Raw genomic sequence first — 26,562 nt, 5'->3', positions numbered from 1 at the left:
TTCTCAGGGTTTTCCCGGGTTCTTCCTCCACCATTAATACTGGCCGCCATGCATAGGCTATCGTGTGCTGAAAAATGGCGTTAAACCCAACAACACTGCAACACTGCTCTCAAAACTCACTTATTTTGACTGCAAGAACAAACTTAAAGACCTAATAATGTTTCCTACCTTAAATATTTTCAGCATGTTTTTTTATGTTTTCTAATTTCATGGTGTTTGTTTTTGTAATCATATCATTATATATGTTTTTTATCTTATATGTGTTGTCTAATGTAAAGCGCTTAGAGCTTCTAAAGATTAGGCGCTATACAAAGTCCTCATTATTATTATTATTAGTCTTTGGTATCTGCTAGTACTCTTTTATAAGTCTTTGGTTTGACTCGGCATTCGAGGTGGACACTCTAACCACTTATGCCACAGGAACAGTCGAACAGTATTTGTTGTCAGAGATGGATTTCAGGCTTCAGTTAAGTACAGAAGAATCAGACTAGCCTTGAAATAAAACTTGGATAATCTATTGCTGGAGTTGTGCTCTTGTTAAGGAAAAAGGGTATGCATGAGAACTTGAGAAATAAACTGATGGATAAACTATGGTCTGTAAGAATCTCATTCCTCATACTGTTAGGCATCATAACAAGTGATGAGCAACAATCTGCTTTGCTCCTTTATCACTGATGGTTACCTGTATAGAGATTTCCTCATTTCTTAATGAATATACATACACCTCTTGAACCAGTCAATGCAAGTGTGAGTAAAAAAAAATTCTCATCATTCTGACCCAACATGAACTTTCACACTTTTTAAATGAGGCAAGTTTCTTTTCCAAACTTAGTTGCTTACTGATAGATAAAATTGGCTCTTTCATTGAGGTGTAGGATATTGGTACATTGTATTGTTGATGATGTAATTTTTTGTTTATGCTTACTCATATCAAATGAGGAAATCTTGGCACAGGCAGCCATAGAGCATAGGAGATTGTTGCCTGGACTTGTGACAATGGCTGTTGGGATCAATTATAGACTTTTTTAGAATTACCAGGGGTGAATTTAAAGAATATCCTGCATTTGTTCTATGCGTTGACTTTCAAAAATTTCATTTATCTCATTGCTGTAATTTCAGGTAAATTATAAGATTTTAAAATTATGCAGAAATGATAATTATTCTAATCTCAAACGATGAAAGCAAATTATTTTTAAGCACTTGAACTTTTTACAGGTTTTACACTAAATTTTCTCACAAGCACATTATTTTCTTTTCAGAAGTTGAGCCTGGTTTATTTTCCAAGTCAAAGTTGGAATGGTCAAACATGAAAAAAAATATCCTCAAGGAAAGCAGTATGAGTTCATCTGCAGTGCACTCAGATACCTTGATAGAAGTGGAAACCTTAAATTCATCAGGAATTTATGTGAAAAGTACAATTCAGCAATGGTTTGTTTTTCAGATAACCGCTTAGATGGAATTTGAGATCTAGAAAGTTTTGTTGGTGAGGCCTCATAAGGGTCTATTCTGAACTGGATTTTTTGTGTGGCAGGATGGGGTAATTTTTAAAAAATAGTGATTGAATATAGAAATTTCATATCACCAATACCATACTTGTTGCTATAACTTGACTGTATGTGAATCACTGATCGCCCCTGTAGGACACTCTGCACATAGTATCCATGCATATTGCTGCTCTTTCATTCTTTTCTTGGTTGCCATGTTATTATGTCTTGCATTGTTTATGTTGAAAAGAATTAGCTTTTGCTTCATAGGTCAAAGAGTGCATTGCTATCATGTGTGTTGTAATACCCTTCAGCTTTAGGATTTTACCCTGATAGAGTTTTTATCACTGTTAATTAAGCTGTCTTGATTGTTTTCTTTATCATTTGTTCTGTACACATTGTGTATGGATTTATATTTAAATTTATTTATTCTTTTCCCCCTTGACAGGGTGTGTTTCAAGTTTGGTTATGTTTATTCTAGATAAGGGTATGTATTTTTTAAATATTGTCCTATTCTTGCATAATTGCAGTATGTGGACTCACCTTAAAAATTATTTTAATTCATTTTGCCTATATCATGAATGTTACTGATTTTGCTTGTGGAAAGCATGGTGTACACCACTTTTTACCTTCATATTTAGTGCTAGGTCATCAAACATAGGCTCATTTTCTATTTTAGTTTGGATAACCTTCAAAAATAAGTTTCCTTATTAGCAATTTTAACTATCTGGTTGTTTGCTGATTTAGTTGTCCTTAGCTTTTGTTTAAGTTTGGTTGACTGCATTATCTTGCATTTTTCTGTTTTGAGCTTAGCATTGCTTCTTTTTTTTGCAATTAAACCGTTAGAAAGAACAAAGGTAAAGTGTCTTCTCACCAAAATTGACATAATTAGCATAGACTTCGTCCATAGATTCCTTGTGTTACTTTTACTTTTAGTCATATAGAATTTTTTTGTAAACGAAATGTTCTTTTCAACTTTCTTTTAGGGATTCTGGAACAATATCACTCCCTTTCTTGGAAGAATACAGTAGAGAAGTGTTAAAAAATCATTTTCTGGTCTTTTACCCCTGATTTTCCTGGATCCCAAGAAAGTGAGAAAGTCCTGTGTAATTAATTAATAGGACTGTATCCATCGATCTTCAGGATGTGTACCTAAACATCTATCTTCTTCCTCACAGGAACTACCTCTGGATTTGCGTGGAATGGGACATCTTTGCAAGCGATTGTTCTGATATGTTAACCCTATCTACACCTTGGTGGATTTATTAGATATATCAGTGCTTTGGGTCTGTGAATTTCATTGGATGCTGCATTATGCCACCACATCCAATCAAAATCAACTTGTCCAAATTTGAACATTGTTCCTGCATGATCTAGAGAAGGGGTGCACACAGCTGGAATTGACTCATAAATAAGAAATTTTCCATTGCCAGTCTGTGTTTGTATGAGTACATCCTTTCCATCAAATACACCTGTAATGGCTTTCTCATACTTCCAATGCTAAACTTACAAGGTATCCTTTTTTAAGTCATTTAGACTCTTCCATTTTCGGCTGATGTACAAAGCACAATTTTGCACACTATGGGTTAGTTGGTATTACATACTAATGGAGGTAACTATGAAATCCAGTAGATGATGCTAGGACAAAGCACTGAAATCTCTGATCTATCTGCCAAGGTGTAGATAGGGATAACATATTGGAGCCTTGGCTAGTGAAGACAGGATTGGTAGGTCTTCTAATTTTGGGCATATCAGTTCGACCTAGCCTCCACACAAACCTTTTTCCAGAGTCATGGGAGTAGTTGCATCCCATTTAAGGTCTGTAAGTATCCCAATCCTCTGATAGTTTGATGACTGGTTGACCTTAAATGACTGACTTGAGTCGTTCATAATAGATCTGTCTCATTGTTGGTCCATTGTGACCAGACTGAGTCTTATACCAAACTCAGAGAAATCAAAACTCACTCCATCTCAAGATTTTGTCAATGTGGGGATGATTTTCCTCATAAACAGTTGATTAGTTCATGTTCCCTGCACAGAGTAGACAAGATCTGTCCCTGTTGTTTGCATGTGAGGTAAGATCATGTTTTCAGCTCATCTTTTTGTCTCTCATTTGAGTGCTCATCTTGAATTGGAAGCTTAGGGCTGATTTTTCAGGGTTCGTGATCCTGGGAAGAATTTACCCTCCACATCAGCAACTTAGAAATGAGGGTGGTGTTCTTAGGCCTTCAAGAGTGCATCCATCAAATGAGAGGTGGTTGCATGTTGGTCTGCTCTGACAAAATGTTAGTGTTGGCATACCTCAGGAGGTTAGGAAGTACACACACACCTTGTCTTTGTGTGGAGTTTTGGAACATTCTTTGATGGGCAATTTCAGATTAATTACCATCCAAGTTTGCCACATTCCTCATAGGAAGAATATTTTGGCAGACAGTCTGTCAAGGAAAAGGAGAAGAGTCCTCATAGAATGTTCTTTCAACCAATCCAAAACAGACTCACAGTTCCAACTTTAGGGAACTCCTTTGATGGACTTGTTTGCCACCAAGCTAAACAATAAGCTGCCCTTTTACGTTTTCTGAGTCCCCGACTAGAGGGCCTGGACTATGAACTGTTTTAGTCACACAGGTCCTACACAAAGACAGGGACTCCATTGCTCAGATCATTTTGATTGATTCTCAGTGGCTCCAGCAATCATAGTTAAACGATCTTGATTTGCTGGTGGACCATCCCAGGACCTTACCTTAGCAGCACAGGGGTTCTCTCTGTGACAAATCTCCATCTTCATGCTCGGCTCATCTCAAATGATCTCTCTCCACAAACAAATGTTTTGATCAAAGTTGCAGCCAAGTGCATCATGCAGTACAGGAGAAGATTGATGTCAAAGGTGTATGATGCCAGATGGAGAATATTCCATGATTGGCATAGTAGAATATATGTCATCCCTAGCTGCCCTCTGAGTGTATTAGCTGATTTTATTCTCTTCCCTTTCAAAGAGAAAAAATGCTCAAGTTTCTACTGTTAAGGGCTATCAAACAGTCCTTTCTAACATTAAAATTTTTTAAAGGTCTGGCCAGTGGGACAGATTCTCACATAACAGAGATGATCAGGTATTTTGAACTGCAATGCCCAGTGTTTCACTCTCTAATGCCTAACTGGAATCTTTCATGTGTCTTGTCCTATGAACCTTTTGGGTGAAGCTTCCTTTGATAATCATGCCCACAAGATGCTTTTTTGCTTGCCTTAGTGTCTGTGAAATGAAAGAGGTATTTTCATGCCTTGTTCATTGAGCAGGGCTTTATCAGGTACATTAGAAATGTTGAGTCAGTTTCACTCCATTGCCAGCCAGTTTTGTTTTAGAAACAACTCAGCTTCCATCATTGCTCTACCCCTAATTGAGATCCCCAGATATACTTTTATGCCCAGTTAGGGCGCTATGGTTTTACATGGCAACCTTAAAAGGGAGAAGGAAGGGTAGGAGGCGTCATTTCCTCACCATTAAATGTTCAGCTGATATCTCAGCTTCCACCATTTCAGGGTGGATTGTTTTATCTCTCAAGTGAGCTTACCAGTCCCTTTCCAGTTTGTGAAAGTTAAAGCCCATGAGGTTTGAGCCATTGCTGCCTTGTGGGTCTGTTTAGCTCATTCATCTTTGGAATATGTGATGTAAGCCATATATGGCACTGTCACTACTTTTTCTTCCTTTTACTTTCACTCAATAGTCCACCAAAGCAAAGACATTTTCACTGGTCCCAATCGTCTTCACTCAGAATATGGCAGATGCAGATTCCATTCTGAATTAGTCTACTACTTTTTAATATGAGCAAATATTCCTTGTATTTGTTTTTTATTGACAAGTTGTTGGATCATCAGCCTCCCACCAGACTGACTAATTCAGTTGTGCAGTTGCAATAGGTATGATATTACTGATATTAAAATGTATTTTTTTTCTTCAATGGGGAGCAGGTTTAACTAATTTTAATGATGTAATATTTACCTGTTGATATTGCTAGATTCCCTACACTTACCCGCACTGACATCCCTCTAAGTTCAGCTGCTTCCTTGAAAAGAAGGAAAGAGTAGCAGTATGCATGGGCAATATGTACTGGGTAATCCATTGGGACAATCCAGTGTTTTGGAATCTTCTTCTTTGGGAGGATGAAATTTTCATCATTTTATGTTCTGCTAATTTTCCTCCTGGGAAAGTACCAATGATACAGTAAGTAGCAGCAGGTGAGTATTGCATCATTATAATTAGTTTATCCCCCCTCCCCATTTCGTTTTATGGTAGGGCTTGAAAATATTATACAATTTTCACATATTCTGTTGAAATTTTGGTGCACTTTTTCATAAATTATCTCAAATCTGCAATCAGCCTAATTCAACTGAGATAGTGACTGAAGAAAGTGAACATTGCAACATAAGTGCTATATTTCATTAAAACTTCTCAGACTTATGCAACTTAAATTTGTTTAAAGTAAAAAAGTATGAACACACTTCATATAACTAATATTATTATTGGATATGATGTGACAATAGATGTATGCAATGTTCTTTGAAATGGAATGTATCCCATTCTGATTTTAAATGCGATGTCATGTAACTAGTCACTCAAACTGAATTTTACTAGCAACAGCTGATAGAAATGATCCTCCTGGAAAGTATCAGCCGTCTTTTAGTGTTAAAGTACATGCATTTATGTACATGGTCTGTTTAAGATTAAATTTGTTTATTATTCTCTATGCTTTTTTCCAGGAACAGTTTGTATACTCATTCAAAATTTTCATCAGACCTTGTGATCTGCTGGAAATGAGTGGTAGGTAAAATAAACATAGATTATACATCTCTTGTATACTCCTACGGACTTATATCAACATCAGTTATGTTAACCAGCTACATATGTCAACAAAATGCAAAGTCCCAGTGTAGTAGTCAAATTTACCCCCCTTTGAAAGTTTTCCCAATTCTTTCTCTGGGGGAAACAACTGGCTAGCCAATTCTTTTCCCCTCCTGCTTAATCTGGGGAAAGAATTAACTAGATGATTCTTTTCCCCCTCAAAAACAATGGGCTAGCCAATTCTTTCCCCTCCAGCTGAAAATTTCCCCACTGGGTTAAGAATTAGGTGATTGTTCCCCCCTCCACTTACACCTTTTATACATAGAATAAATAATTAGCAAAACTACATTTATAAAAATAGATACTAACTTGTTTTAAGAATTTTATAAGAACACAAATTGCCTTGAAAATGAAAATATTTATTTTTGAAACCAACCATATTAAAATAAATATTTATGTTACAATCTACCATATTTACAAAAAATAGATTAATGCCCTTTCTTCATTGAGGGGGTTTGTATTACCCCCTCAATGACCAAGCAACAAATTTGGATGTCTGGTTGCCCAATACACTGTCTGCATACAGGACAAGTGTACAAGCATTTACCGATGTCACACCTTTTGAGATTATGTGTGCTGGGAAGGCTTGTATTATTCTGTGCCTAACCAAAGCAGAGATTGCATCGAGTTCTCTCACGATATGTTGGCAAACATTAACAAATACAGAGAGAATATAGGTCAGAATGTAACAGAAAACATAAAAAATGCACATAGTAAGAGCTGTTCTTACAAAGGGGATAGTAAGACTGCAGAATGAATGTAGTCGCAAGCTGCTGTCTGACATTTATCATTGTGGCTGTTTGAAACATAATACATGGAGACAAGCTATGACAAAGCTATAACCACCAACTATGCAACAAATTCCAAGAAAGCACTGAAAGAACTACAGAAAAGACAGACAAAAGACAACATTAGATTTTAACTCCTCCAACAATAATAGAAGTATTGGTAATCCACCTAAAGTTCTTAAAATACAAACAAGTCAGCTATTGAATCTCTGAGGTGTAGACTGACTTATTCATGGATGTAGTCTCTAAGCATGCACCACTGAAAGTACATCAAATAAAGAATGAAATCCAACCAAATTGGCTTGCTACTGAAATCCAAGATGCTATGAAAACACGAGACCAGTTCAAGGCTGTGGGAAACCATGTACAATATAAAGTATGGAGAAATAAAATAACAAGTATGATTAAAAAGCTAAAAAAAACTTATTATCAATCATTGCTTGAAAACAAAAGGTCTAAAGCAACACAAACTCCATTCGGAAAGTTTTCAATGAATTCACCGATAGGAACATGTAAAGATCAGACATAAAATTCACTCACTTCTGGTAAATGACACCATAATCACTGATGACACTGACATTGCAAATGTTTTCAATGATTTTTTCACCAACATTACCACAATGTTAAAAGAACCAGTGATAGAAAACAACTTTAATGAACTTAAAAAGTTCTGCAGCAGCACAATCTGTAAGGAGGTATGTTTCTCTATCCCACTAGTATAAAAAAACTTTGTTAAAAAATGTCTCAGTGAACTTGATACCAAGAAATCTACAGGACTTGATCAGATTGGTCCACGACTCATTAAATCTTCTAACTCTGATATTGTAGATTGCATAACATTCATAATCAATTTTAGTATTGCAACCTCATCTGTCCCCAAAATACGGAAAACAGCAAAAGTAACTCCTATTCACAAGTCTGGTTCTAAGGATGATGCTGCTAACTACCAACCAATCTCAGTACTACTGAACTTGTCAAAATTGATTGAAAAACATGTCTATGACTCATTCATGTCATATTTAACCAAACACTTGGTGTTACACCCTAATCAATCAGGCTTTAGATAGAAACATTCATGTGAGACTGCCTTGATCTCCTTAACTGATAAATGGCTTCAAGTACTTGACCAAGGTAGAATAATAGGATCTGTATTTGTAGATTTCAGGAAAGCTTTTGAGATGGTGGATCATGAAATCCTTTTAAGAAACTGAAAATCTACAAAAGTGATGAAGGAACAATTAGATAGTTTACTTCATGCTTAAGTGAGAGAACACAACATGTTTACATAAATAATGTTCTGTCTGAACCTGGAATAATTAGATATGGAATACCACAAGGCTCAATTCTAGGTTCATTACTATTTATTTTATTTATTAATGACCTACCACTTTTACTAAGAGACTCAATATCATCTACAGATTTCTATGCAGATGACACAACATTGTCAGACATCCAAAACACAAAGCATGAACTCGAAATTTCTTTACAGAATGCCCATAACAAACTGGAAAACTGGTGCACATGCAATGGCATCATAGTAAATACTGGTAAAACTAAAATATTACTTATCTCAACATGGCAAAAAAGGATAAAAATTTGCAATTGGTCTGTCATGATAGACTAATTGGTATTCTGGTAGATAATCACCTATCATGGATTAAACATATCAAACATATCAGTAAAAAAGTCAATTCAAGTTTATGGCTACTCCACAGGATAAGACATTTTCTCCTTGAAAGGCACAGAAAATTATTTTACAACAGTTATATACAACCCTATTTAGACTACTGTAATATAGTATGGGGTAATTCAAATGATAAAAACATAGCAAAGCTGGCACATCTTCAAAAATAGCATTAGGGCTAAGTCAATCCAGAAAGAAAGCAAGGGAAATTTAGCTGGTAAGTTAAAAATATTACCTATTAAAGATTGAATATGTTTGAGAAAAGCCAAATTAATGTACGGGATATCCCACAATAGTGCTCCTGAATATTTACAATCACTATTCCAGTATAGGCTACATGGTAATATTTCCCACCTGTGATCCATGCCTGCCAAACAGTATAAAATTCCCAGACTAAATAAGGAGTTATTTAAAAAGAGTTTCCACTACTCTGGAACTCTGCTCTGGAATAGTATTCCAGTTAAGATTAGAAATGCCCACTCTATTTCCTTCTTCCAAACCCAATATATCCAGTGGCTTCAGAGATGCAGCTAAAATAAATAAATTCCTTTGTATGAGGGCCTCAAGGTAGATTAGTTCTTAGCTAATTGTGTTACCCTCTTTAAATAAGGTCCTTATTATTATTATTATTATTGAAAAGACTGCCAACAAGACTTCCAAGGAGTCCCAAGGTACACAAGGAAAACAAAAACTTTCAAAGTCTCTTCAATCCACCTACAGAAAAACAATGCAAAGACAGTTGCAGGAAAATGCATATCATCCTCAGCCCCAACAAAATTGCACATTGTACTAGGTGATTGTAATTGTATGTTTAGAGCTATAAGCTTTGCAGTTTCAGGAAGCAAAGTGAGCTACAACAGTTCCCGAAATAGTATTGTCAGGCAAATGTGCTCCACTAAGGTTACTAAAAAGCTCAGCAATTGCCACAGAGAAAATGTAAATAAGTATGTACAGGACGGTAATATGGAGTCAAATAATGTGAGGGCTATAGATGCCAAGATTAAGGGTGCAGCATCAGCTGTTGTCCACAGACATTTATGTGTATTTTTCTAGTGGATCAAATTCCAAAGGAGTTATTAGCAGTATGATTGGTTGAGGTACCCAGCATACTTTTCCTTGGACACTTTCACTCAGTCTGGAATTTATTTACAAAACCTTGCAAATGACCATTTAATGTACAGTAGTGTTTGGTTGCTAAGAAGAGGCATGAACATTAATTAAAAGTTGTGTCTTATTCCGCGTAAGTGATGTCTGAAAGGTTATTAGTCTGAAATTATAATCTGTATTAATGTAAAGGCTCATTTGAAATAAACCCAATGTGAGAGTTTGTTAAGTGAACCATTACATGTATAATATTTCAGTGGGCCTTAGGCAGAATAGGAAAGAGTCCATGATAGAAAAGAAACCAGTTGGCTAGCTGGGAAACTAGTTTATTCTTTCCCCAAGGAAACTTTGAGGGTGGGGGGGAAAGAATTGGCTGCTACACCAGTCCAGTGCTCAGTTATTTCTATGATATTTGTCATGTTTATGCTGACATCAAGATAAAAAATGAACATGTGGACAGAAGCCCTAGGTCCAAAATTGAAAATGTCCTTCATTTTCTAATCTTATATTCAACAAGCTGCCAGTTTCAACCCATTCTTTGTTCTACAGTTATATGATGTTGCCTCCACAATAACAAAAGAGCATTCATTTAGTCCTCCATATTTGACCTTTTTGTGTTAATCTCAATAACACATGCACATTTCATTAAAGCAAACTGGTTACAGTCTTCAGTAAAAGCAATGCCCCATCATCAAAGGAATTCAGCATAAAACTTGAATAAAAGTAGTGGAATCTGATTGATTGCTGCATCTTTCCATAGTGAATGGAACAGACTTATTATAACAAGAAAGTTTCCTTTTTGCAGAGAAAAGTAACTTTTTCTCATGATGGCTACCAATGGCAGCATAAAACGCAAATTAAATTCCAGTCTTTTGAACCTGGGTGTCAAGTTTATTAAAGGTGGGACATCTTGAAAAGATGTCTGTGAATTTTTTTAATTTGTTCACATTTCTTCATCTCCTTGGTAGCTTCAGTACATGTACATATAACATGGAAACAACAACTGTACAGCCACTTATTAGTGGTGACAGTGAATATCATAGTGAATTCATTAGTGACATGTGTTTGTTGACAGCTTGATGTAGATCAAATGAGGATTGCCATTATGATATGTATTATATGTGTTTTCTAATGGGATCTGACTGATACATATATTTTCTGTCAATGTAACCTATACTTAAATTCATGGATTTTCATGGAAATTCAAGTTGTCACTATATAAGTGTATATCAGACTAGTTTTTTCTTCATTTAACCAATATTTTTTGTGTTTATTTTCTCTCTATGTAAATCCTACTTATTGACAACTGATCACCTGTTACAAATTTCACTTGTATGCACACAAAAAATTCAGCCCCCTCCCACTTCCCCACAACTTATCTCATGTTGACAATATTACCTTGGTCCAGAGGATGTTGATATAAATGGGTATCTTCCAAATTTTAAGGATGCATTCAGACATCTAAGTAAGCTGTTCACATGTCATGTACTAAAATAACCAAGAGATTATGTGATCCTGTCTGGGATGTGTATGGTGGACATACAGATGTAGAGAACAAATCTTAGAACTTCTGGTAACTTCCCAGAACAGGCCTGGAGATCATAAATCTCTTGAGTTTGAGATCAAGTTTCCATTATTAGCCTATCAGAAATGACCTTTGAAAAATAACATCATTTGTGATTTGGTCAAAACAAAATCTAAAGCTTAAACTCAAGTTTAAGAGTTCTGTGATTGCCAGATCAGGTTACGGCTTACTTAGTGCAGATGGTGGTAGAACAGTTGACAAATCTGTTAAAACAATCCTGCTCTGGTGCAAATTTATGGTTCTGGTTTGGAGATCTTAAAACTCCCAGCTTGACTTTGAGACTGAAATTTAATCTCAGCTTATCAAATGTGACATATCAAATGTAAAGCACTACAAAATGGACTTTTCTGCACTTTTACCCATAAAGTTTGAAAATAACATTATTTATGAGAGGGTACAGATTTTGTTTTTAAAGACACAAAATTTTGTACACTGTAATGGCTGTTTCACTCTATCTGTGGCCATTCATGTCATAAACAAAGTGATTTCAGTGAAGAATATTTATGTCATAAATTTTTTCATGAAATCTACATGCATCACCAGCACTGTCTCAAAGAGTGTCTTATTTTGAAGTCAACTGCTACACCTGTTACAGTAGCTTCCTGCATCCAGTCAACATCAGTCAAGACAGTTCGCACATGTACAAGCTACTGTTCAATGTCGCACTAGCGCATTAAAGTTTCAAGATGTACAGTAACTGTTGAAAGAAAATATCACAAAACAACACACCTTAAAACTAAAAAGATATTTGTAATAAAAACAAAAACATTTGGACTGAAAAATGCATTTGATGTTAACTTCTCATACTATGGTGTAAAACTGGTCTCTAGCATTATATGAAAAATTAAATATAATTATTATTTTCCTAATTAGAGACTAGCCATTTAACTTAATTTAGAAAAACAGATTGAATGGCCTTGATTCATGCCTAAACTCTACAGTTTACAAATAAAATTTATCCATTTGATTAGAATATGACTGATTATTTGACAGTATGATAATTTTTTGATGAACCAAATTTGTCTACACATTATTGAAGTCTGCTCTCTATCAATGGCTTTTCATGCATTAAATGAAGTGATTTTTTGAAAAAGGTAACTGTGACACTTTTGTATGAATCTCTCATCAATCACCTGCTGAGGAGTGACAGTTTTGCTTTGAAGTCTGCTGCTAATCTTGTTAACATTGGCTGAAGTCAGGAAGATGTTCAGCTTTGATGTTATTGTTTTAGCACTGATGGTTCAACAGAAAAATTACCTTCTGAATGCAAATATTTTATATTGATTGTACATGTATAATAAAGAATTTTGAACTTACAATATGGACAGAGAAATGCAGTATGGTTAAGTTGTGACATTTTCACCTATTAGTGTGCTTTTCATATTTTCATATTATCTAATCTGGTCATAATTAACATGTATGGACTTTAAGCTCTAGAAACATAATAGATTGAAAGACGAATAAATGTTAATTACACAATAATCAAAGCGAGTACATTGACAGTATTTGCTATGACTTTAGGTTATATATATATAAACAGTTCAAAATAAACAGCAAATGATAGAGATTTACAACCTTTGAAGCCAAAACTTCTTCCACCTCCAGTTTGGAGTACATGTAGTTAACGAAGTTTACCCTCAGATATCCGTTTAAAGCCATGAAGAAAATGAAGCCACATAATAATGGCAATCTGTGCAATTAGAGATAGATTTTATAGCCATGACAAACGTGGTTTGGCCATCTCTGGCAATATACAAGGCATTACTCATTGTGCAGGTTAAATAAGGGGGGATAAAGGTATGCATAAGAAGAAATTCCACTTTGATAAAGCTTTAAAAAAAGACATACAAAATTAGAGGTATTTATGTTGTGCAGTAAATGCAGTTGTATGTACCACAGATGCCCATTTAACAACTAAGTTTGCATAGTAGTTACAATCATTTACGCATCTATGGTAATCATTAAAGGCACTTGCACATCAAAATTACTGGCATAGATGCTGGCTGAAATTCCCTCTTTGCCCATGCCAAACTCCGGGTTTAAACAATTAACTGGCCTGGATTGCTGTTGGAAAACATGACAAATCTGCCAATTATAAACAAAGGAGATGCCAAAACAAGTAGCTTGCCAATGTGTGGAAAATTATGATTTTGTTAAAACGAAAATAAACCGATGATGATCAAGCTGTATTAGGATTTAGCCTTTATTTACTCTGATGGTGTCTAATTGGGTCTAAATGAAAATTGTGCTATCTGACATTGAATATGTGACAGCAGTGAATAGAGTGAAAGTGGCATCTAATATTTTGGGGAATAAAAAAAATGATTTGAATGATGCCAAGCATGATTTGCACCCTGTAAGTACTGTACAACATATTACAGCCCGGTCTCCCAAATAAACTCAAACATTTCTGTAAATTATGAAGTCTTTATTCAAATATATTTTATTTCCTGTTGGAAAATATTCATATACAAAATAATAACCACAACAATCATTGTAGTTTATAAGAGTTTATTGATGTGGTTATTGAAAGAGCTGGTCACTGCTATGTGATGTGTTGATCTTGCCAATTTTTTTTCTTGACATTTTATTTGTGTACAAGTGTTGGGACAGTGCTGAAAATGCTATATTTTTTAGATGCATACAAGTCTTGGTACAAAAAAACATTAATTTTTTGTATCCCAAGATTTTGTCATAGTTTTGCACTGAATGTCAGTTGTTAGACTAGGTCTGCAATAATAGTTTATTTTATCAATAAATATTATTTGCATGAGCAAATTGGGTTCTATTATTCCATTTTACATTTCAGCACCACTGGGAAATTTGGTCTTGCTAAGTCCAGCAGAAGCAACACAGATCTTCCAGACAGTATGCACAGTCATTTTGAAGTGTAGAACAAATTTTAATCATGACAGACAACCTCAGTAACTGATCCAATTTAGGCTAAAGTTTTTTGTAAAATTGCACTAAAGTGAATAACTTTAAATCTAGTTAAACGGATTGCCCATGGGGCATACAAATTCATTTATCTTTGTTGGTTGGGGTTTTGCCTTTCAGAGTATAATGGATATAGTTTGTGCTGCTCTTAAAATGTTGATCTAATGTGAAAATATTTAGTTGATAAGGATAACTTATGGAATGACCTAGTGTTGTCCATTGTCATTGGTACAAGTTTGTTATTGCTACTCCTACACTACTTGGAGGATTGTCATCAAGCTTTTCAAACATTCATCCCAAGGTCTAGCTGGTCTTAAATGAAAATCTTGTTACTGTTACTCTTCCTGAATGGACATAAAGTTTCCACTACAAGACTTGTCTAGTTGGTCCTATATGAAAATGCTTCTGATCTGATGTTCAATAAAGTCATTATGTAATTTAGTTGTTTTTGGGTGGTAAAACTAATTTTAGTTATGCGATGCATACCTGCCACTATTGTGTAGCTAACCTATTTTCATGCTGATCACCATCCCACTGAGTGGAGAAAAGTCAGAATGACCTTTTGCACTCTACTCTCTTATTTGCACACCACTCTGTATGTCATGTATTTATATGCAGAAGGTCGATACCATTTGTCATCTTTTCACGGAAAACAATTACACAAGTCATCAGAGCAGGGTGGGAAGAAGGCATTTGGCACTAGTGGCAGGTAAGGACTGCATAATTAAAATTAGTTTTTGCCACTCCCAAAAAACTAGATTTTGATATCAGCAATTATTTATCCTACCACTGTTGCATAGTTGAATTTGTCAGGTAGGTGGGTAGGCTGATGCCCTGTTCAAACTGATAAAAAACCCTACCAGAAATTGAGTTGCACTCACCATAGAGGGAGATATCCATCTATAGAAGATTGGCGTCTCTTTGAGCCTCATATTTCATCATAACAATGGGCCCCAGAGAGAAACACAAATAAAAGATGTGTTGCAGTGCTCTACTTACTGATGGGAGAGAGTAATCTGCTGTTGAGTGATCAAATCCTCTAATGGGAGGGCATAACGCATGGTTGCAATGCTCCACCTCCCTAAATGGGAGGGTGCATCTTGCTGTCATAATGTTCTACCTACCCACTAGAGACAGCCAGCAGAAGCTAGAGTGAGTAGGAACACAGTAGAGTGCAAGGTTTAGAAAGGAAGCTTCACTCAGTGGTTCACATGGGGCTTGGTTAGTGACCATAAGAAACAAGATTCTATCTGGGTGTAAGAAAGTGGGAGACAGGTCACTGGAACCCAAAACGCTAGACAAGAGCATCAAGGTGATTGAAGCTTGATAGCCCTTGAGAGTGGATACTGAACATCTATTGGTCTTAAAAAGGAACAAAAGTAAATTAGCAATTAAGTTAAGGCAGGGCATAGAGAATCAACATGTTCCTGCTTCACCAAATGGTGGTGAAAAACCAGTCCTAGGTGAGGCTTCTTACTTGCGAGAAGGAGTTAATTTAGAGGACGCTTGTAGCATTCAAGGTTCTGAGTAGGGAAAGATAAAGGCAAGGAGACAACATGGTTTGCTTGTACCAACTCTAGGAGAGCCAGGATTTGATCTACCTGATCCAGAGTTTTAGTTGGGAGGAAGCTCATCCCCACATAAACAGAGACTTGTGATGGAACAAGTTCCAACTTTGAGCTTGGGTAAGAGACCCAACTGAGTTAAGGTGGACCAAGAGTGGAACAGTTCCTGATGAAGGGACTGAATTTGAACACTGTTGATCAGCGAGTCATCGAAATATTGGAGAATCAACGTTTCCACCCCCATCACCCTGGTGAAGACATTGGGTGCAGAATAGATTCTGAATGGCAGAACCCGCAATTAAAAAATTATTGGTCTAGTCAAAAATGAGATATTTGAGATGTGGAGGAAAGAAGGGGATCTGCAAATAGGCATCCTGAAGGTCAGTGGAGATGGCCCAATCGAATGGACAAAGAGCGTTCTAGATTGAGGAGGTTGAATCCATCTAGAAGATTTCCTCTGACAGAAACTGGGGAGTGATCAGTTAAGGTTTGAAATTTCCTGCTATTCTAGGTGACCAGGAAGATTCAGGAGTAGATGCAGGGAGACTGATTCTTCAAGACCCTCTCAACTGACCTTTCTGGAAAAGGGTGTGCACCTCTTCCATTAATTCCACCAGATTGGACTGGGTAAAAGACGGTAAACCTTGTTTACCACATTATCAAAGGACAAGACCATAACAGAAATTCATATCGTGGGCTTTCCACCAGAATATGTTTTATGATGTCTAGTCAGTTCTAAATGAAAATGGTGCTAGTTTTACTTCCATTATTACCATGAGAGCAGCAGTCTTGAAAATGTATTGCTTCTCCTGCTCAAAATGGAATGTTATATTAGCATGGGTTTTTCTCAAGAAGACTTCTTACAGTGTCTAGTTGGACTTGCATAAAATTAGTGCTGATCTGATATCCACTTTGACCATCTTACTGATACTCTTTATAAATGGTAAAGTCGTATCAGCATTGGGTTTTCACAAGACAATTTCATATGGTTGCTGCATTGAACAGATTGAATATCTTACCACTAATTCGCCTGAATGGATGGTTATACCATCATGCAGATTTCACAAAACATTTTGTAATGGTTTCCAGTTTGTCTGTTAGAGGTGGGATGATATGAGATCCTCACTCTTTATGGGGTTTGGTTATTGTCTAGGAGATGATTGATCTGTTGTTAAAGCCCAGACTGAGCAAACAATAAAATAAAATATGAAATTAATAGAAGGAAGTACAGAGCTCCAAGCAGCAAAATAGAAAAGAACAACACAAGCCCGCAAATGTAAAATATAACTGTTACAGTTTAATCAATTACATAAAATGAATTGTACATGACATTTTTGAATGATTTACTTTGTCTTGGAAATAGAGTTACAAAACTTATTTGAAATTCAGTTGGCCATTCTATTACACTGATAAAACAAATTTCATATAATTGAGTGAACTCAGATTGCCAGCATCACATGGTTGGTTCTGGTCTTTCCAAATAGCTGTTGGTGATAGGTCAGTGTTGCCATAGTTCTTTTCCTTCTCTCTCTCTCTTCCTCCAGCCTCATTGGGTCATCAACCTCTTTGGTTGTATCGTGTGCTCTTTTCCATTGTGCAGTAGAGGTATGGAGCTATTTTTTCCTTCTACTTTATTGAGGCTCACTCTTACTGTGCAGCTGAGTATATATCTTTTCATGTCCTCAACTTTCTGACACACATCCCTTTGACAATCTAACAAAAAAATACTTGTTATTTGCCAGAACTGTGTAGTGGGGGCCCTGAGTGACCGAGTGGTCTAAAGTGCTCTTTGTTATGGATCACTGCCATCTCACCTCTGTCTGTGTGGGTTTGAGTCTAGGATTCGGCCAATGTGGGTATGTGAGAAAGCTGGCCAGTAGCTTCTCGTGGGTCGGTGGTTGTTCCCGGGGTTTTCCCTGGTTTTTCCTCCACCATTAATACTGGCCGCTATGCATAGCCTATTATGTGCTGAAAAATGGCATTAAACCCAACAACAACCACTTACTATGCAGCTGAGTCTATCTCTTTTCATGTCCTAAACTTTCTGACACACATCCCTTGGACAATCTAACAAAAAAATACTTGTTATTTGCTTGAACTTAATTATGTCTCTCCTCACAATTTAGATTAATTTTGAGAGGGATATTATGTAAAACTTCAAATTTTGTCACATGACCCAATGTTAACAAACCTTTCTCATCAAAATCAAATTAAAATTTAAGTATGCTCCCACCTCCAATCAAGAGAGGTTACTGCAAAAAGTATCCACACAATTTTGCATCATTACATTTTCCTAAATGAAAATCATGCTGATGTTACATCAAATATGGTTTCCACAGTGGTTTATTAGAAAATCTTATTGCTGAAGAATATCAGGGATGATTTCAACACTCGGCAGTTACAAAGAAGAAATGGTCTTATCTTCAATTCCTGGAGATTCCTTTTATTTGGTAGAGCACAAGTCCCTTCAGTTGGTTGTTATATATTTTTGGGGTTTCTACGAACCACAAATTCAATGGCCTATGGAACAATGATACACCTGTGATGAGAAAAGTCCCATTTCCCTAACATAGACATAACCATTGATCCATTAGTTGTGCATAAACATGAGATGAAGATTTTTCTTTCACAAAGACAAAACTAAAGTACTGGAATTTTGTATTGCAAAAATACAAAAATTGATACCCTTAAAAATAATTTTTTTTCACAGTATTCTGATTTTCATTTAATGGAATGATTAAATTTCTGTTTAAGTGCAAAACAACAAAACTTGATACCCTTACAAATAAATGAATTTATAGTACTTTGGTAATTGTTTTTTTAATGTATTAATTTGGAAGAATTAGTTTCTGTTGGATTTTGCTTTTGTCATAATTTATTTTGTATTCAGTTACATGATGTAAATTGCTTGCACAATTATAATTTCAGATTGTATATGAATGTATGGAGACTTTCAATCATAATCATAGAAGAGTGTCTGCCACCCAGATATCCGTCAGTCTCAGGTTGTCCAGTCTGCCTTCATTTCCTTTTGTGTAGGTTTCCTGATTTCAAAGGATTCTTTCAGTGTTAATATATCTTTTATTTATTGAAAGAATAGTACTTTTGGATTTTATTTCCATTATTTTCATTTTGTCTCCACTAAGACCAATGGATCCAAGACATTGGTACCCCATCTTGTTTCAGCTTGTATATATTTGATCCTATTTCCATATTTAACAAAAACCTTGATAAGTGACAGACTACAATATTAGTCCACCCACTGATCCATTGGTTGCTTATATGTATGAGATAAAGATTTTGTTTTTGCAAAATGAGAAACAACAATTATTTACCTGTATGTACAATTAGTGACTTTTGATTTTAGTTGAAGGAAGAATATATCAATCCCAGAAAAGTGATGTTCACCTGAGCAGTAGGTCCATGTGAATATCAATTTTCTGGTGTTGATAAATCTTTGTTGCAGCTGTAATCAAAAGCCACTAACCAATTCATCATACGACTTTTAATTTCATACTTTATTTTAGTTCAAAAAGTCATGGATCAGAAGAGCTTATGTGATGGGTTTTCATCTGTTGTCTGATCTTTGTTGACTGTAAGCACGTTTGTTGTTGCTCTTCCAACTAAACTATCAGTAGGATTGCCATGAAAACTTGCAAACACATTGATCCCAAAGCATAGTTGGTCCTAAGTGAAAATGTTGCCCCTCAGACATCCAATATGGTCTTCATGGCAGCCATCTTGAAAATCTTGCAGTTGCATCTACTCCCAAATAGATGGTCATATCAACATGGAGTTTTCACTGAAATATTCTCTATGTTGTCCAGGTGGTCCTAAATGAAAATGGTGCCAATCCAGAATTGGTCCTAAATTAAATTGTGCCCCTAAGTCATCCATTGTGACCTCCAGAGTGACCATTTTGCAAATCTTTTATCATTACGCCTTCTGAAGGAATGTTCATATATACATGAGGTTGTCACTAAAAGACTTCTTACAGTGTCTGGTTGGCTGGAAATGAAATTGGTGCAAGCATGACTTCGAATATGTCCTCCATGGCATAAATCTTTAAAATTTTGTTATCACTACTCCTTCATAACAGATAATCATATTGGCATGGGCTTTTGCTAAAAGTTTTTTTTATAGTGTCTGGGTGGTCATAACTGTAAATTATGCCTGTTGGACATATTCTTGGACATTGAATATGACAACCACAGTTGCTATCTTGAAAATCTTATTAATGCTACTCATCCAGAACAGATAGTTGTAACATGAGGTTTTCACTGATAGACTTTATATGATGTCTGTTTGGCCCTCAATGAAAATGGTACTGATCTTGCAGCCAGTATGGCCTCCATGGTGGCCATCTGAAAATCATATCACTTATTTTCCTGAATGAATGATTACATCTACCTGGAGTTTTCGCTGAAAGACTTATAATGTCTACTGGGTGCTAAAAATGAAAAAGATGCCCAATCAGACCTTCATCATGGCCACAAGATCTTTTTATCACCTCTTCTCCTCAACGGATTGTCTTAGATATATAAGGTTTTCACCAAGAGACTTTATATAATGTCTGGTTGGTACTAAATAAGGGTGATGTTGATGTGAAATACGGTTTTGCAGGCATAGTTATTGCCATCTTGAAATTCTTTATATAGCTTATTCTTCTAAACTGAGGGACTTATCAACCTGGTGTTTTCACTACCAGACTTTATGATACCTTGTTTGCTCCTAAATTAAAAGATGATGTCTAGTATGACCACTGTGGTTGCCATCTTGCACATCTTGTGCTGGACTTTTCTTTGGATGACTATCAAAATAACATGGGGTTTTCACTATCTTGAAAATCTAATAGCTGCATCTTCTGTACAGATGGTCATATAGACTTGGGGTTTCAAATGAAAGACTTTTTATGATATCTTGTTGGTCCTAAATACAACTGATACTGATCAGACCTCCAAAATGATGACCATGATTGCCATCTTGATAATCTTGTTATCACTAGTCCATTTGAATAATATAGACATGTGATTTCACTAATACACTTCTTACTATATGTAGCTGGTCCTCCTTGAAAATGTTGCCTGTGTGACCTTCCATAGTTTGACAAATCTTGAACAAAAATATTCCTGAATGGAAGGCATTTTACTGGCATTTTGTTTATTTTATGAAACTACTTCTTTCTAGGAATAAATCATTGCATTTGTATTGAAATACATATTTAAAAATGGCTTCCATATTGGCCATATTCAAAATCGTTATATGACTACTTCTCTGAATGCACCATCAAATAAACAGATGTTGTGCACTAAAGCAATGTAGCAATTGGTAACAGGTTCTAATGAAAATGGTGCTCATATGACCTCCAGCATGGTACAATAGCCATCATGAAAATCTTGTTATCACTAGTCTTTGTTGAATGGTGGCATTGACATCAGATTTCATTAAAATGCTTCTTGCAATATTTAATTGGTTCTGAATGAAAATGCTTCATTATCTTACCATCAACATTTCTGTTCATTTGGAGGGAGCTTTGAAAACCAGACAAACTGACCTTGAGGATCAAATCAGAGGTCATTATTGGCATTTTTGTGTTGCTTGAGCTCATGGACACAGTGACTTGTGCATATACAACTGACTTTTGACCAGAATTTGTAATTGCATTCCAATGAACAATATGATAATCAGAACTCGGATATTGATTTTAAGGTCATTGGTCTTGACTTGGGTTTTTAGCTGGACTGGCTTGTAAGCATGATAACACAGTATAAATGGATTTTTATCACTTAGCCCAGTTTGTGGATATTTCTGAAGAAATATGCCTCGAATGATACCACTTAAATAATTTTAACAAAATTTGGTTATTTCCTTTGCATTTTCGGAGACAAGTTCAGAGAGCTTCTATCCATGATATCAGGTCCAAATAATAATACTTTTTAGGGACTGACTCATTTAGTCAAGAACTATTTGCCCTGAGTTCCTTGTAAAAAGAGTAATAATGTTTATTATATGAAAGATTACAGTAATTACTGTTTATTTTAATTTGTTTAGTTTTAAAGTATATATTCCATTATAATCTTTTAGAAACATACATGCCCAAAATATCTCTTGTTAAATATGGTAATTTTTTTGGCAGATTTTTACATGCAGTGGAAGCTTGTTCTACAGAACTGTACCAGAGTATTGGAAGCTTTTCTTGGTTTTTGTGCTTGAAGGTTTCCATGTGATGTTGATCTTAACTGGTTCTGTGTTGAAAAAAGGCTGGAATAAACCCTGAAGATACTCTGGTGCAGCTCCATGTAGACATTTATATGAGAACTGCCTTGTCAAAATTTATCCTTTCATATATTATGAATCATTTTAGTTCTGTAAACAATGCTTTTGATGGTTGAAATAATGCTGACTGCATGTTTCTGAAGTTTATAAATTATCAGGCTGAGATTTGGCACAGTTGCACAATAATCGATTGTTGGAGGAATATTTGAATTCTATTATAGCTTCTGATTGTGAGTTTCTCTAGGTAAATATTTTGTGGTTCTGCTGATTATGGCAATTCTGGATGTTTAACAAATCTTATCAGTATGGTCATCCTATTGTAAATGGTTATCTAGCGAAACATATGCAAGCTTTTCATACTTGACAATTTCTAACTGATGATTATTTATTGTAAGAGAGAGTTCTGGATTCCATAACTTGCTTATCTTTTGTAATGTCTACAAATTCATACATTTTGGTTTACCTTCATTAATTACCATCCTGTTTTGTTGTGCCCAATTTTAAACTCTAAAAATGTCTCAGTCTAATCTTTTTTAGATAACTAAATGCATACAATATCGCATCATCTGCAAACAAATCTGTATTTGTTGATTCATTATTTAATGGTAGATTGTTTACATAGATAAGAGAGAGGAGAGGGCCTAAAACAGAGTCTTGAGGGACCCCGGAATGAATATTGCAAGTTTGTGAGCTAATATTGCCAATGCTTATTTGTCAAAATATTTGCTTTACATATGATCTAAACCAATTTAAAGAAGGATTGTCAAACTATAACACTTCAGCTTTTGCATCAGAATTTCATGATCAGTGAGACCAAAGGCATTCTTGAAGTCAAGAAGAGCAATCTCAGTCATAGAACCAGTGTATATTTCTTGTAGGTAATGATCTGTTTTGGTAAGTTCTGTTTGGCATGAGTGATACCATCTAAATCCTGATTGTTTCTTATGAAATAGTTTAAAAAAATGCATAGTCCTTCAAATAATTTGTATAATATAGGTAGATTGGACAGGGGCATACATAAAGTATTTGGCACTGGGGTGGATCATTCCTTTGGCACCCCCACCAATAACTCTAAAATGTAAACACAGAAAAATATGTTATCTGTGCAAGCCAATTTTTAAACAGTACAGTGTTGTCATAAGCAAATTGGAAATAGAAAAAGGCAGAACATTAAAACCCTTTACACCCCTTTTAGGATGCTACTGAGAATGGTAATTCCCTGGATCCTCCTTTTCCCCTTTCTTAAAAATAGGTGTAACCTTTACACATTTCAGAGTATTTGGAAAATTACCATTCATTATACTTAAGTTTATAATATGTGTTAATGACTTTGTTATTACTGGTTCAGCAAGTAAAAGAATTTGTGGACCAATACGATCAAAAACCAGATGATTTTAATTTTATTATTACTCATCTTATCGAGCGTATCAAAAGCATCAGCTTCACTAACATGAGCTATTTGAAAAATATAGCTATTTAAAAAATATTTATCATAAGGAATTTTGCCTTTATAAATGATAAAAGAGCATTGAGCTTAGTTGGGATGATAGTCTGGTTCTGAATACAGTTACTGGAGATGTTTCTGAAGCAATTATTGAACATTTCAGCAATGTCTTGTACAGAATTTGCTATGTCATCATTTTCCTCAAGTCCTGGGGGAAAACAGCTGTTCTTGGGTGGGTTCAGCTCTTTTAGATGCTTCCACAATGTCTTGGTACTCTTACATTCATTGCTAGCTTATTTTTAGTAGTCTTCTTTTGCCTTATCTATCAGGTGCTTTGCTTTATTCCTCCATTTTCTATAGTTTTTCATGTCTTTTCTTCTTGTCGAAAAGTATCTCTTATGTGCCTAGCCTCAGTGATGTCAAGTGTAATCCACTTGGGTGTAATTTGGTGTTTAACCCTTTTTGTTTAATTGGGGCATGCTTGCCTAAGGCTGCACTGAACATACAATATCATTTGTCTAGGGCAGTGTTTACATCAGCAATATTGCAGACTGAGTGGAACGGTTTGCAAATTAAATTGTTGAAGAACTTTCTTCATCAAACTTTAAAATCCCTATATCACATTTCAATATAGTAACCATTTTTAGACAGTTTGGGAATGTACTAGTTATACAGACCAGATAAAGGTCACTCAGTGGGTACTATGGCACATTTATTTGACTTGTGTTGTCAGGGTTATTAGTATCACTTATACCTGTTATTCTAGATGGGGTGTTAATTATTTGGGTAAAGTTGTAAGTTTCATAGTTACTTATCCATGTTAAGGATGGAGTTTTCATGTAATCAGTACTCCTAGTATGAATTTCTAAATTTTCCTTTAGTAAGCCTTTTGAATTTCCTTCCCAAATCTGTCAATCAAATCAGCTGTAAAACAAGGTGGCCTGTAAGTGGAACATAAAAGTATTGGCTTAGGTTGGATAAGGGATACTTCAGTTCATTTACTATCCACTCCATAAGTCTCTAAATTGACATGTCTGTTATAATTAACGGAACTGTCTACATAGGAAAGAATGTATCTTTTCTTTCAAAGTTGAACTCCTGTATTTGGAGAGCCTAATCATCAGTATCATCAGAGAGAATTTTAACTACAAACAAACAATGCGAATAAAATATACATAACAAAGAACAGATAGATGTCCCATCATGGCAAGGAACTTCACAGTGCAAACTCATAACACAAAGTTTATCCTCAAGGAATCAGTCTTTTCTTTGCAAAAAAGATGATAGAATTCTTGATATTTTAAAATTTAAACTTTTAAAATGCAATAGATGATTTGTTTCTTTTCCAAATGAAGGGGTATTAATTCCTATTTCCTACTGCAACAGCAAAACAAAAAAATAATCTTACTGTCAAGTGAGCTGCCATTTACAAAAAAAATCTTTTTTGCAAACTCAAACATAAGAACATAATTTTGTTTTCAAATTTGGTATGGTGGAGTTTGTCAAAAATGTCATAGATGGCTTCAGTACTAAGCAGTTTAAAAGAAGAAATGGTGTCGTCTTAGATTTCTGGAAATTGTTTTTGGGCAATAGAACATCTTTTGTCAGTTTTAATGTTATGACAACACTTAGTGAAGTTTGAGTTGCATACATAGATCAAATTGAGACCAATGCTTTAGCACTTTTCATATATCTTATCAAGCAGTTTTGTTCTTTTATCAGAATTTTGTTTAGATCTCTAATTAAACTTGTTCATAAAATACTTAGGACTGATAATTTGGCTGAACTTTTTATAATGTTGCAGAAATTATATTGAGAGGGTACAAGATTTGTCCAGAGCAGCAAACCATGGTGGGTTTGTTCATTTGAGAGGAATTGTAATTGGTATCACAGCATTATCTAAATATACGTAAGTTATTAATTACCAATTATCTGCCATGAACATTTATCTTACTATGATGAAATTTTGCCAGTTCCCCATTAAGTTTCGAAGTTTCAATGTTAAATCTTTTGTTTTGTAACAGCGTTGATATGAATTAAGCTGTTGTGCTGATGCATCTAAGCTAAACCTTACACCGTGATGTGTAAGGTGTAAACTAGAGCTGGATATTGGCAGCCTTTTTGTATCAAGATATAAATATCAAAGTAAATGTCTTTCATAATATATATATCATGATAGTATTACATAGATAATAATAATAATGAGGACTTTGTATAGTGCCTAATCTTTAGCTCTAAACGCTTTACAACATTAGACAACACCTATAAGATAAAAAACATATAATGATATTATTACAGAAAACAAACACCATAAAATTAGTAAACATAAAAACATACTGTAAATATTTAAGGTAGGGAACATTATTAGGTCTTTAAGTGTGTTCTTGCAGTCAAAATAAGTGAGTTTTAAGAGCACTCTTGAATGGGATAACTGTGTCTTAGTATCTAAGTTCATTGGGCAATTCATTCCATGATGCTGGGCCCTGGTATGCAAAAGAACGTTGTCCATACGACTTCGTTTTTGTAGTGGGAATAATGAGTATATGATTGTCAGAAGAGGAGCGTAAGTATCTTGGTGTGTACACATGGGTGAGGTCGGATAGGTATGTTGGTCTGGAGTCCGTCAGTGAAACGTAGCACAGAGAACAAATTTTGTTTGATTCTGGATCGAATGGATGTATTACCCAGTGTAGGGTACAGAGCAGTCGGGAGGTATGCTCTGATCATGGTACTCTAAGTATGATCAGAGCAGCTGTATTTTGAACCTTTTGAAGTTTCTGAAGTAGATATTCAGATGAACC

General features: G+C 35.3%; 1 protein-coding gene across 1 annotated transcript in view; it reads left to right on the top strand.

Moving 5' to 3' along the window:
* Window positions 1–26,562, top strand: part of LOC149797412 (minichromosome maintenance domain-containing protein 2-like) — a 144,396-nt gene that overhangs the window by 6,454 nt on the left and 111,380 nt on the right. Inside the window, exons 2-6 of the mRNA XM_089962202.1 lie at window positions 1,260–1,428; window positions 6,237–6,297; window positions 14,349–14,407; window positions 18,970–19,076; window positions 25,566–25,670. Of these exons, the coding sequence (XP_089818328.1) occupies window positions 1,297–1,428; window positions 6,237–6,297; window positions 14,349–14,407; window positions 18,970–19,076; window positions 25,566–25,670 (464 nt within the window). The 5' untranslated portion in view covers window positions 1,260–1,296. The remainder of the gene's footprint in view (window positions 1–1,259; window positions 1,429–6,236; window positions 6,298–14,348; window positions 14,408–18,969; window positions 19,077–25,565; window positions 25,671–26,562) is intronic.

This window comes from Sinohyriopsis cumingii, chromosome 6, assembly GCF_028554795.1.
Source record: "Sinohyriopsis cumingii isolate HCF-2022 chromosome 6, ASM2855479v2, whole genome shotgun sequence".
Classification (NCBI taxonomy): Eukaryota; Metazoa; Mollusca; class Bivalvia; order Unionida; family Unionidae; genus Sinohyriopsis; species Sinohyriopsis cumingii.
The sequence above is the reverse complement of the archived record's forward strand: the minus strand, read 5'-3'. Positions and strand labels throughout refer to the sequence as shown.